The following is a 13,384-nucleotide window of genomic DNA, read 5'->3' as shown; positions in this document are numbered from 1 at the left end:
ATAAAAAAGCAAAGGTGAGTTGAAAGTTTAGTCATTCTAGCATCACTAACGACAAAAACAAAAGAAGAGAAAAGAGACAACATAATTACTCTGCCAATGACGATAAATGACTTTATTGGTCACGGACACAATATGAAGCAGGCCACTGTAAATCACACGACAGACGGAGCATCTTCCTGGAGATCTGTCGTCGTTTGTGACTTAGGAACTTCAGACCTGTAATTTAAGAAATGCGCTGGCGAAAGAATGTAATAAATCTTTGACAGCAAAGAAAAGAGACCAACTCCTAAATTTCTATCAGTTTGTGAATGTGGGAGGGATTATGTGTTACTTGATGAGATCTCACTGGGTGGTCCAGCCCACCATTTTTGTGTACAAATAAACTTAACCCCCAATGTGCTGCTCTGGTCCTCTGCTGCATCACACGGCATAGACACAGACTACCAGGCTGTATAGTCGTGTGTAGAAATGTATCTATAGACGACAACACACGGACCGAACAAACACTTAACAAAGCTTTATAGAATCACCCAGAAACAACAGACAAGACTCACACAAAGAACACCACTGAAACTGATCCTTGGGATAAATAAAATTGCTTTTATTTGGACACAATGTAAAAAAAGACAATGGAGATGGTGGGGTGATGTGTGGAACTGCCTGGTGGTCAGTTAGTTTGCCTCACTGCTCTGGTCTGTTGGATCGGTCAATAAGGCGTTGTTCCCATCGGTCAGTCTTCCCCCTTGTCTAGATTTCCATCAGCTGGTCAGTTCCAACGATCACCTCGTTAGTCCTTTCAGCTACAGGTGAGAAGAAACCTCTCACAATTAGACATTTGAGTTAGAAGATCATGAACCTTTGTTCTTCTGTGGAACCTAGTATTTGAGATGGACTGTATAATTAAACAGGCCGAAGATCCCTAGACCTATAGCGAGTGGTTAATTGGGTTTGTAAAAAACAACAGTGTTCGATACACTGAAGTCAAGTTCTGGTCTTTGAAGTACTTTTCAAGCAGAAATTAAGTCACAAGGCAGTTAACATGCTCAAGTCAGACTCAAAAAGTATGCAGTGCATTGCAAAAGTATTCAGACATTTTGGATGTCTTCACATTTCATGTTACAAAGTGGGATTCAAATGGATGTAATTGTAATTTCTTTTGTCAACAATCTACACAAAATATTCTGTCAAAGCGGAAGATTTTTTTATATACACTACCATTCAAAAGTTAGGGGTCACTTAGAAATGTACATTTAAAAAAAAGAAAAGCAGATTCTTTTGTCCACTAAAATAACATCAAATTGATTAGAAATACAGTGTAGACATTGTTAATGTTGTAAATGACTATTGTAGCTGGAAACGGCAGATTCTTTTATGGAATATCTACATAGGCGCACAGAGGCCCATTATCAGCAACCATCACTCCTGTGTTCCAATGGCACGTTGTGTTAGCTAATTCAAAATTATATTTTATATATTGAAGAAGCAATAAAACTGGCCTTCTTTAGACTATTTGAGTATATGGAGCATCATCATTTGTGGGTTTGATTACAGGCTCAAAAAGGCCAGAAACAAAGACTTTCTTTTGACACTTCTCAGTCTATTCTTGTTCTGAGAAATGAAGGCTATTCCATGCAAGAAATTGCCAAAAAACTGAAGATCTCTTACAACGCTGTGTACTACTTCCTTCGCAGAAAAGTGCAAATTGGCTCTAACCAGAATAGAAAGAGGAGTGAGAGGCCACAGTGCACAACTGAGCAAGAGGACAAGTACATTAGTCTCTAGTTTGAGAAACAGACGCCTCACAAGTCTTCAACTGGCAGCTTCATTAAATAGTACCCGCAAAACACCAGTCTCAACGCCAACAGTGAAGAGGCAACTCCGGGATGCTGGCCTTCGAGTTCCTCTGTCCAGTGCCTGTGTTCTTTTGCCAATCTTAATCTTTTCTTTTATTTGCCAGTCTGAGATGTTTTTTTCTTTGCAACTCTGCCTAGAAGGCCAGCATCCCAGTGTCGACCTCTTCACTGTTGACGTTGAGATTGTCCATATACCACAAACCCCTGAGGAAGCTTATTGCTATTATAAACTGGTTACCAATGTAACTGGAGCAGTAAAATACATGTTTTGTCATAGCCATAGTATACGGTCTGATATACAATGGCTATCAGCCAATCAAAATTCAGGGCTAGAACCACCCAGTTTATAATGGTGCTTTTAGAACAGCTATCTTTTTCAATGGCTGTGATGGGAGAAAACTGAGAATGGATCAACAACATTGTAGTGAGTCAACGCTAATGACCTAAATGACAGAGTGAAAAGAAGAAGACAAATGTACAGAATTTACAAAAATATGTATCTTGTATGCAACGAGCAAAGGATGACATTTCGCTGGTTGCGTAACACTTTTTGTTTGGTGAAAATCCAACACGGCACTGAGTAAATGCCTCCTTTTCAAGCATGGTGGTGGCTGCATCATGGTATAGGTATGCTTGACATCGGCAAATACTTTTTCAGGATAAAAAGAAACGGGATGGAGCTAAGCACATGCAACATCCTAGAGGAAAACCTGATTCAGTTTGCTTTACTCCAGAAACTAAGAGAGGAATTCACCGTTCAGCAGACCAATAACCTAACACAATGCCAAATCTACACAAGTTGCTTACCAAGAAGAACGTGAATGTTCCTGAGTGGCCAAGTTACAGTTTTGACTTAAACCTGCTTGAATATCTGTTAAGACTTGCTGTCTAGCCATGATCCCCAACATCTTGACAGAGCTTGAAGAATTGTTAAAAGAATAAATGGGCAAATATTGCACAATCCAGGTGTGTAAAGCTTTTATAGAATTACCCAAGAAGATCCACAGCTTTAAAATCGATGCCAAAGGTGTTTCTAACATGTATTGACTCAGGGAACTGAATACTTATGTAACGACATTTTAGTAATTTCATTTCTCTTGAAAATAATATGATTTGACTCTATATAATAATAATATGACTCGACAGAGTATTTTGTGTAGATTGTTGAAAAAAACTAAAAGCAAATTTAATCCATTTTAATCCCACGTTGTAACACAGTAAAGGGAATAAATCCAAGGGTTCTGAATACTTTTACAAGGCATTGTATATTTTCACAATGTGCCAAATCATACACATTTCTAGGATTTCGACACTTTCCCTCTCAATGACAGATGGATCAGGATTTCAGGAGAAAAACAAGGTGAACGCAGATGATTCTTTCCCTCACATAAGGGCGATGCCTAACAGCCTATTGAGACAAACCTGAAGAGAGCCTGCTATCCATCCAGAGCAAAAAAGCTCATCCAAACTAAACCGGGGAAAGTGATTCATGATCCATATAAATACATTTTAGTGTGAAGGAATCCGAACAAAGGCTCTGTTTTTTGCATTCAGAGTTAGGAGGAAAGAGAAACAGAGCATGAAACACCAGGAGAGCAGTGTATTTGTGAGGGAGAGGAGGGGAGGAGGAAGAGGAGAGAAGAGCATATCTGTCTCCCTGAAGCATGGAGAACAGTCTTCGTCCTTTATGAAGCAGCAGCAACACCTGCAGAGTCCCACCGCCACCTGACTGCTTGTGCAGTCAGAAGACTTCTGTCTGTCTGTAGCTGCCCGACAGGGTGGTCTCTCTCTCCACAGACACTTCCATCTAACTGCTTTATGAGTGGAGGCATAATGCTTTTACCAGTCATACTCCTCATTTATCCTCTGACGAGAGAGGCAACCCACCTGATACGGATGGTGTTCAGAAGCAAACTGAGCCCGTGAGGAGCAACTGCTTCAGGGGATTTATATATAAAGCAACTGCTCTTTGTTTCATATGGATATCATTTCTGTAAAAGAGAACCCACTGTTCACAGTATGCATGTAATATGTATGTATACACAGTGGGCCAATAGCTTGGGGTGATAGAAGTCAAAGCTGTATGTCTGATGGATAGCCATGAATAGGACCACCCTGTGAAGCCAGATTGAAAGGGAAAATAAATACCTTTTACTTCAAAACTAAGTGATAGTATATCAATCCGAGACAGTCACTATAGTAGAGAAGGCTGTATCTAAGCACTATCCAACCTTACGGCGAAGGCAAAGTTCAGGTTTAACATTAATTTGGCCTTAATTATCCATATCACGTAAGAAAAAAAGAACAGTACTTTTTTATATCATTAAGATTAAACTATTCAAATTGAAGGGGAACTTGGCACTTTGATATGATGAGTCAAAGTGCTTTTGACTTCAGAACTTAAAAGAGAACGGTTGTTGGCATCCTCCGGGCTATTTCGAGACTTTATGGCAGTTATTATAAGTGATGCTTTTATAATGATAGGTTATATTAACCTCTGCTCTGTGGCACTCTGTTCGCCTTTTTTCAGGGGCCATCTTTGAATTGTGCTCTCTTACTGTGCTGTGCTTTAAGCTTATAGGAGTTAGGTGGTGTTGGTGGCGAGGGAGGGGGATTGGGGTGGATGCTGGGCTGGGGGACTGAGTGTATGGGAAGTACAAGGATCTAGCTTGTAATTTGGGATTTCTGGGAGCCATTCCATAAACCAGTGCTTTCCAGGTTATGGCAGGCTAATCAGGTCCAGTCGCACTCCGATAACCATAACGGGCTGGGAAGTTGGATGGGCAGGGTGGAAGGGGGTCGGTTGGGAGGGAGGTAAATGTTGCAGTATTTGGTGCAGGGGGCCATGGTGTAGCAACACCCTGTTGTTCAGTCAATTAGGCTGAGCAGGCCTTGGACATCTTAGGGGCGCCCCTGACAGTGTCATTGATGCAGAGGTTAGAGACCAGGCCAGGACCACCCGGAATACAACAGCCACCAGACACCCTTCCTCCCCACCCCCACAATCCCCAAAACACACACAAACATACAAACACACAGGAACACACACACAACCCCCCAGCTTGATCAAGGACTATGGACAAGGGGATTAAGAATATTCCAAAAATAGGGTTAGGTTTAAATGCGCTTTAAGAAGGAGAATAAAACACATGGCACACGCAGGCGTGCGCCACACACACACATTCACCCAGTCACATAAACATTGACCCACACAAGTTCACACCCAATAATCACAATTCTACTTTTGGAACATTCCTCCTGGATACAATACCACATGACTTGTAGCATGTGTCATTTCTGCCCGTTGAGGGACGCAAATTCAGGTACCTTTCTCAAACTCCCATTTTTTTTCCAGAAATCCCAGTGGAAAGTTTCCTGGATTTCCTACTTATTCTCTCCTGATTTGGGGAATCTACCAAACAGGACTTCTGGAAAACCTGGGAAATTTTGGGGCACCGGAATCTACTGCTGCTAGTTAGAGTAGAGGGGAGTGGGACTGTGTGTGATAGCAAGGTGAGGTGAGGCAGTAGTATGCTCACCATCTGGCTCTATGCGCTGGGCACTCCCCACCAGGCAGTATTTGATGTCTGCACCTCGGCCAATCACAGCATTACTGCAGATCACACTGCCCTGGATGTTACACCTGTAGAACAAACACAGAGCAGCATCAACTGTCAGTCCTAGTCCAGAACTAGTTATCACACTGTGCAGCTTGTGGGTATCTATGAAGACATCACAGCAGAGTTGATTTCTGGCCAGTGGACACTGAAATAACACAGTCAAAATCCTGGTTTTATGTACTGTTTAAACATCTACTCCAATTTCAAGGAGGCCGTTTTCTGGATGAACAGTAACATTGTCCCGTTGTCTGTGGTTGCTTTAAACTGCACAGGCTCTCTCTCTCTCTCTCTCTCTCACACACACACACACATTTTCCAGGGATCACTTTGGCACTATAAAAACTGTATAACTTTATTTGCCCAGTTTGATGTTTACTTGACATGCCTGGGCCAGGCCAGGTTTTTTTTTCAGAGTGGAAGAAGAACATATTTACAATGAACACTTCTCTTTCATGTCTTCAGCTAATTGCCCAGCTGAGGGAGGTCCTTGTCCTTTCCTGCCTCTGACCCCCCTTAAAAGGAAACATGATCCCTCAGAGTTTTCAGCTGTCTTGTTTTATTTTCCTAAAGAGACTGGATTAGCATCAGTGTTTCCCCTGTATTCATTCATTGTTGCCGCCACACCAGTTATTGTATTTATGGGAAAATGCACTCAGTCTAAACTTAAAATGACTAAAACTAGACAAAGTATGCAGAAAAGATCATTGACATATATTTTTTATTATAATCTTTCAGAAGTAAAACAAAATGCTAGACAGTGTGAAAATAGAAAATTATTTAGATTAAATTAATATTTTGGTCATGGCTGGATTACTGATGGCACAGCCATTACCACACCGCCCACCACCTAAGACCCTACTGATCCAGAAATACCTCAACAACCCGGCCCCAAATCCCCCACAACAGTTACCAGCGCTGCTAAAAGAAAACCTAGAGGAAAGACTGAGCATGCATTTTGAAGAACAACACCAGCCTCTACCTTGTGTGGGCAAATTATACACCAACATTTAAAATACAACAATGCCATTGTCAGGGCTCCCGAGTGGCGCAGCGGTCTATGGCACTGCATCTCAGTGCAAGAGGCGTCACTATAGTCCCTGGTTCAAATTATTATATATATTTTATTTCACCAGATAGGCCAGTTGAAAACAAGTTCTCAATTACAACTGTGACCTGGCCAAGATAAAGCAAAGTAGTGCGACAAAAAAACAACAGAGTTACAAGTGGGATAAACAAAAGTACAGTCAATAACGATAGAAAAATCTATATACAGTGTGTGCAAATGGAGTAAAGAGGTAAGGCAATAAATAGGCCATAGTAGCAAAGTAATGACAATTTAGAAAATTAACACTGGAGTGATAGATGTGCAGGAGATGATGTGCAAGTAGAAATACTGGTGTGCAAAAGAGCAGAAATATTAATAAAAACAATATGGGGATGAGGAAGGTAGTTGGATGGGTTATTTACAGATGGGCTGTGTACAGCTGTAGCGATCGGTGAGCTGCTCAGATAGCTGATGCTTATAGTTAGCAAGGGAGATATAAGTCTCCAACTTCAGCGATTATTAAAATTTGTTCCAGTCATTGGCAGCAGAGAACTGGAAGGAAAGGTGGCCAAAGGAAGTGTTGGCTTTGGGGATGACCAGTGAGATATACCTGCTGGAGTGTGTGCTACGAGTGGGTATTGTTATGGTGACCAGTGAGCTGAGATAAGGTGAAGCTTTACCTAGCAAAGACTTATAGATGACCTGGAGCCAGTGGGTCTGGCGACAAATATGTAGCAAGGGCCAGCCGACAAGAGCATACAGGTCGCAGTGGTGGGTGGTATATGGGGCTTTGATGACAAAACGGATAGCACTGTGATAGACTGCATCCAGTTTGCTGAGTAGAGTGTTGGAGAGTGTTGGCGAAGTCAAGGATCGGTAGGATGGTCAGTTTTATGAGGGTATGTTTGACAGTGTGAGTGAAGGAGGCTTTGTTGCGAAATAGGAAGCCGATTCTAGATTTAATTTTGGATTGGAGATGCTTAACATGAGTCTGGAAGGAGAGTTTACAGTCTAGCCAGACACCTAGGTATTTGTAGTTGTCCACATATTCTAAGCCAGAACCATCCAGAGTAGTGATGCTTGTCGGGCACGCGGGTGCGGGCAGCGATCGTTTGAAATGCATTTAGTTTTACTAGCGTTTAAGAGCAGTTGGAGGCCATGGAAGCAGTGTTGTTTGTGCATTAAAGCTTGTTTGGAGGTTTGTTAACAGTGTCCAAAGAAGGGCCAGATGTATACAGAATAGTTTTGTCTGCATAGAGGTGGATCGACGAATCACCCGCAATAAGAACGACATCATTGATACATACAGAGAAAAGAGTCGGCCCGAGAATTGAACCCTGTGGTACCCCCATAGAGACTGCCAGAGATTTGGACAACAGACCCTCCGATTTGACACACTGAACTCTGTCTGAGAAGTAGTTGGTGAACCAAGTGAGGCAGTCATTTGAGAAACCAAGGCTGTTGAGTCTGCCGATAAGAATACAGTGAATACAGTGATATCGATGGCAGTTATGATATCGTTTAGTACATTGAGCGTGGCTGAGGTGCACCCGTGACCAGCTTGGAAACAAGATTGCACAGCGGAGAAGGTACGGTGTGATTTGAAACGGTCAGTGATCTGTTTGTTAACTTGGCCTTTGAAGACTTTGAAAAGGCAGGGCAGGATGGATATAGGCCTGTTACAGTTTGGGTCTAGAGTGTCACCCCCTTTGAAGAGGGGGATGACTGCGGCAGCTTTCCACTCTTTAGGAATCTCAGACCATACGAAAGAGAGGTTGAACAGACTAGTAATAGGGGTTGCAACAAAGGCGGCGGATAATTTTAGAAAGAGAGGGTCCAGATTGTCTAGTTCAGCTGATTTGTACGGGTCCAGGTTTTGCAGTTCTTTCAGAACATCTGCTATCTGGATTTGGGTGAAGGTGGGGAGCCTTGGGCAAGTAGCTGCGGGGGGTGTGGAGCTGTTGGTTGGGGTAGCCAGGTGGAAAGCATGGCCAGCCATGGAGAAATGCTTATTGAAATTCTCGATTATCGTGGATTTATCAGTGGTGACAGTGTTTCCTAGCCTCAATGCAGTGGGCAGCTGGGAGGAGGTGCTCTTATTCAACATGGACTTTACAGTGTCCCAGAACCTTTTGGAGCTAGAGCTGCAGGATGCAAATCTCTGTTTGAAAAAGCTAGCCTTTGCTTTCCTAACTGACTGTGTGTATTGGTTCCTGACTTCCCTGAACCGTTGCATATCGTGGGGACTATTCGATGCTAATGCAGTACTCCACAGGATGTTTTTGTGCTGGTCAAAGGGCAGTCAGGTCTGGAGTGAACCAAGGGATATATCTGTTCTTAGTTCGACATTTTTTGAAAGGGGTATGCTTATTTAAGATGGTGAGGAAATTCCTTTTAAAGAACAACCAGGCATCCTCTACTGAAGTGATGAGGTCAATATCCTTCCAGGACACCCGGGCCAGGTCGATTAGAAAGGCCTGTTCGCAGAAGTGTTTTAGGGAGCGTTTGATAGTGATGAGGGGTGGTCGTTTGACCGCGGACCCATAACAGATGCAGGCAATGAGGCAGTGATCGCTGAGATCCTGATTGAAAACAGCAGAGTATTTGGATATTAGGATGGCCGGGGTGTTAAGCATATCCCAGTTTAGGTCACCTAGCAGAACAAACTCTGAAGATAGATAGGTGGCAATAAATTCACCTATGGTGTCCAGGGCACAGCTGGGAGGTTAGGGGGGGATCTATAACAGGAAGGCAACAGTGAGAGACTTAATTCTGGAGAGAATCATTTTTTAAATTAAAGGCTCAAACTATTTGGGCATAGACCTGGAAAGTATGACAGCACTTTGCAGGTTCTCTCTGCAGTAGATTGCAACTCCTCCCCCTTTGGCAGTTCCATCTTGACGGAAAATTTTGTAGTTGGGGATGGAAATCTCAGAATTTTTGGTGGCATTCCTAAGCCAGGATTCAGACACGGCAAGGACATCAGGGTTGGCGGAGTGTGCTAAAGCAGTGAGCAAAACAAACTTAGGGAGGAGGCTTCTGATGTTAACATGCATGAAACTAAGGTTTTTACGGTTACAATAGTCAACAAATGAGAGCGCCTGGGGACACACAGGGCCTGGGTTAACCTCTACATCACCCGAGGAACAGAGGAGGAGGATGCGGGTACGGCTAAAGGCTATCAAAACTGGTTGTCTAGTGCATTGGGGACAGACAATAAAAGGAGCAGATTTCTGGGCATAATGTACAGACAGGGGTATGGTAGGGTGCGGTTAAACCTAGGCATTGAGTGACGATGAGAGAGGTTGCACCTCTAGAGGCACTAGTTATGCTGGGTGAGGTCACTGCATGTGTGGGAGGTGGGACAAGGCATGTTGAGTGGGGTTAGAGGTTCCGCAGTAAAATAAAACAATGATAACTACCCTAAACAACAGTATACAAGGCACATCGACATTAGAGAGAGGCATAAAGCAATCACAGGTGTTGATTGGAAGAGCTAGCTAAGACAACAACGGGTAAGACAACAACAGCTAATTAGCTAAGACAACAACAACAGGTAAAATGGCAATGAATGGGCAGAGAGTGTCAGTTAACTACACACAGGGCCCGAGTTCGAGGCTGGGGCCGACAGATAAACAAAATAAACTAAATGGAGTACCGTGATGAATGAAAACAGCTCAGCAGGCATCAGCTATGTAGCCAGGTGATCATAGGGTCCAGTGAACAGCAATAGATGAAACAGGGAAGCCGTTAGGTAGTCGTTACTGCGCTAGCAAGCGGGAGACACGGCGATCATAAAGATAGCAGGCCGGGGCTAGCAGAAGCATCTTCACCGACGTCTGGCAAAGGCCGGTTGAGGACACAATGGGCGGAATTACATCGGCAAACCAGTCGTGATGGATCGGTGGGGCTCCGTTTCGACAAAGGGTCCAGGCCAATTGGCAAAAGAGGTATTGTAGCTGAAGTAGTTAAGTTTGCTAGCCGGGAGATGCTCCTGGCTTGAGGCTAACTTGTGCTAGCTTCGGGACAAGGGCGTTAGCCACTATAGTCATTCAGTAGCAGCTAGGTAGCTGCGATGATGTGATGCAAAGGTCCAGAGCTTACGGCAGGAATCCGGTGATATAGTGGGCGTGCAAAATTATTCAGCCCCTTTACTTTCAGTGCAGCAAACTCTCTCCAGAAGTTCAGTAAGGATCTCTGAATGATCCAATGTTGACCTAAATGACTAATGATGATAAATACAATCCACCTGTGTGTAATCAAGTCTCCGTATAAATGCACCTGCACTGTGATAGTCTCAGAGGTCCGTTAAAAGCGCAGAGAGCATCATGAAGAACAAGGAACACACCAGGCAGGTCCGAGATACTGTTGTGAAGAAGTTTAAAGCTGGATTTGGATACAAAAAGATTTCCCAAGCTTTAAACATCCCAAGGAGCACTGTGCAAGCGATAATATTGAAATGGAAGGAGTATCAGACCACTGCAAATCTACCAAGACCTGGCCGTCCCTTTAAACTTTCAGCTCATACAAGGAGAAGACTGATCAGAGATGCAGCCAAGAGGCCCATGATCACTCTGGATGAACTGCAGAGATCTACAGCTGAGGTGGGACACTCTGTCCATATGACAACAATCAGTCGTATATTGCACAAATCTGGCCTTTATGGAAGAGTGGCAAGAAGAAAGCCATTTCTTAAAGATATCCATAAAAAGTGTCGTTTAAAGTTTGCCACAAGCCACCTGGGAGACACACCAAACATGTGGAAGAAGGTGCTCTGGTCAGATGAAACCAAAATTGAACTTTTTGGCAACAATGCAAAACGTTATGTTTGGCGTAAAAGCAACACAACTCATCACCCTGAACACACCATCCCCACTGTCAAACATGGTGGTGGCAGCATCATGGTTTGGGCCTGCTTTTCTTCAGCAGGGACAGGGAAGATGGTTCAAATTGATGGGAAGATGGATGGAGCCAAATACAGGACCATTCTGGAAGAAAATCTGATGGATTCTGCAAAAGACCTGAGACTGGGACGGAGATTTGTCTTCCAACAAGACAATGATCCAAAACATAAAGCAAAATCTACAATGGAATGGTTCAAAAATAAACATAACCAGGTGTTAGAATGGCCAAGTCAAAGTCCAGACCTGAATCCAATCGAGAATCTGTGGAAAGAACTGAAAACTGCTGTTCACAAATGCTCTCCATCCAACCTCACTGAGCTCGAGCTGTTTTGCAAGGAGGAATGGGAAAAAATGTCAGTCTCTCGATGTGCAAAACTGATAGAGACATACCCCAAGCGACTTACAGCTGTAATCGCAGCAAAAGGTGGCGCTACAAAGTATTAACTTAAGGGGGCTGAATAATTTTGCACGCCCAATTTTTCAGTTCTTGATTTGTTAAAAAAGTTTGAAATATCCAATAAATGTTGTTCCACTTCATGATTGTGTCCCACTTGTTGTTGATTCTTCACAGAAAATACAGTTTTATATCTTTATGTTTGAAGCCTGAAATGTGGCAAAAGGTCGCAAAGTTCAAGGGGGCCGAATACTTTCGCAAGGCACTGTATTTAGCTGGTTAGCATCTGATGGCTAGCTTCTGATGGATGTTCTAGCTATAGATTCTAAAAATAGCAGATCCGTATCACATTGGTTGAGGCGGGTTGCCGGAAGGTAAGTTTAATTTAAAAATGAAAAAAAGAGATTGCGGAAAAAAACTAAATCCAGGCTGAATCACATTCGGCCGTGATTAGCAGTCCCATATGGCAGCGTTGTCCGGGTTTGGCCGTCATTGTAAATAAGAATTTGTTCTTAACTCGCTTATATAGTGAAATAAAAAGGTAAAAACATTTTTAAAAACATTTAAAAAACAACAACACGTAATTCGATATCGTCAGGTTTGTGTTGTTGAGTACATGCAGTAATGAAACATTAGACAGTTGATCAAAGCTGAGACCGAGCACATCCCCATGTCGAAATAAACACCCATGTTGTAATCATTATTAGCGCGGAGCTCAGTCTAAACAATGGATTTCAGACAGTAGGTTGGTTTGGGGTCTAGGTTGGCAGTATACTCATTCCTTTGAGTGGAGTAGAAATTCTCTATGGTAAGAAGTCAATGATCTTTCAAATTCTCAGCCCAATCTTCATTTACTGTTAATTGACTCATTATTAAAATTCCAAATTGTTTCTTCATACCTTTGATTGTGCAGTTTAAGTTTCATCAATAAAAAGAGGAAATCAATTAACCTCAATTCAGGATTTAATCTCATCTTCCCATATGTAACTGTCACAGTGAAACTCCAGACCCTGGGTGGCAGGCAGAGGCATGCTACATCTCAGTACCAGCAGTTGGAAAGACTCGGAGGTAGTGTGTTGGGTTAGGGTTAGTTAGGAGAGCTGGGGGAACCAACAGATTGAGCTCTGTGGGGCAGGCTGAGGTGCAACATGCATGAGCCTCTGACACGCTAGGCCCTGCAGGTTTGTATTGGCTGCTGTTGCACAGAGGGCATTCTATTCAGGTGGTGGTGGTAGGGTTGGAGGGAGAGGGGGGTGAGAAGGGAGGGAACCCGGCTGGGGGGTGGATGGCAATTGGAGATTACAAGGATTGGAGTTTTAAACAGAGAGACCACCAAAGAAGCCCAACTGAAACACCACTAATTACTGACACTATGCTCCTCCTTGCTGTGAGCCCCCCCACCTTAACCACCCACCTCTTCCGCCGGCCTCCCTCGACCCCCCAAATATCCTTAGCTTTGTAAACAAGCCCTCCTACATGCAAACAAAGGGCGCAAAAATGCAAGTGCCTTCTTTAACATGCCAGGGATTTACTAATCCCCTCTTACATTTTTTTTTATGTTGTGAAAG

At 43.2% G+C, this 13,384-nt stretch overlaps 1 protein-coding gene across 1 annotated transcript in view; it reads right to left on the bottom strand.

Moving 5' to 3' along the window:
- Positions 1-579: 579 nt before the first annotated feature.
- The window catches only part of LOC118394649 (translation initiation factor eIF-2B subunit gamma), a 45,262-nt gene continuing 32,457 nt past the window's right edge, over positions 580-13,384 (bottom strand). The window contains exons 11-12 of the mRNA XM_035788080.2: positions 5,393-5,496; positions 580-800 (exon numbers count right to left, since the gene is read on the bottom strand). Of these exons, the coding sequence (XP_035643973.1) occupies positions 748-800; positions 5,393-5,496 (157 nt within the window). The 3' untranslated portion in view covers positions 580-747. The remainder of the gene's footprint in view (positions 801-5,392; positions 5,497-13,384) is intronic.

Source organism: Oncorhynchus keta, chromosome 15, assembly GCF_023373465.1.
Source record: "Oncorhynchus keta strain PuntledgeMale-10-30-2019 chromosome 15, Oket_V2, whole genome shotgun sequence".
NCBI classification, from domain to species: Eukaryota; Metazoa; Chordata; class Actinopteri; order Salmoniformes; family Salmonidae; genus Oncorhynchus; species Oncorhynchus keta.
The sequence above is the reverse complement of the archived record's forward strand: the minus strand, read 5'-3'. Positions and strand labels throughout refer to the sequence as shown.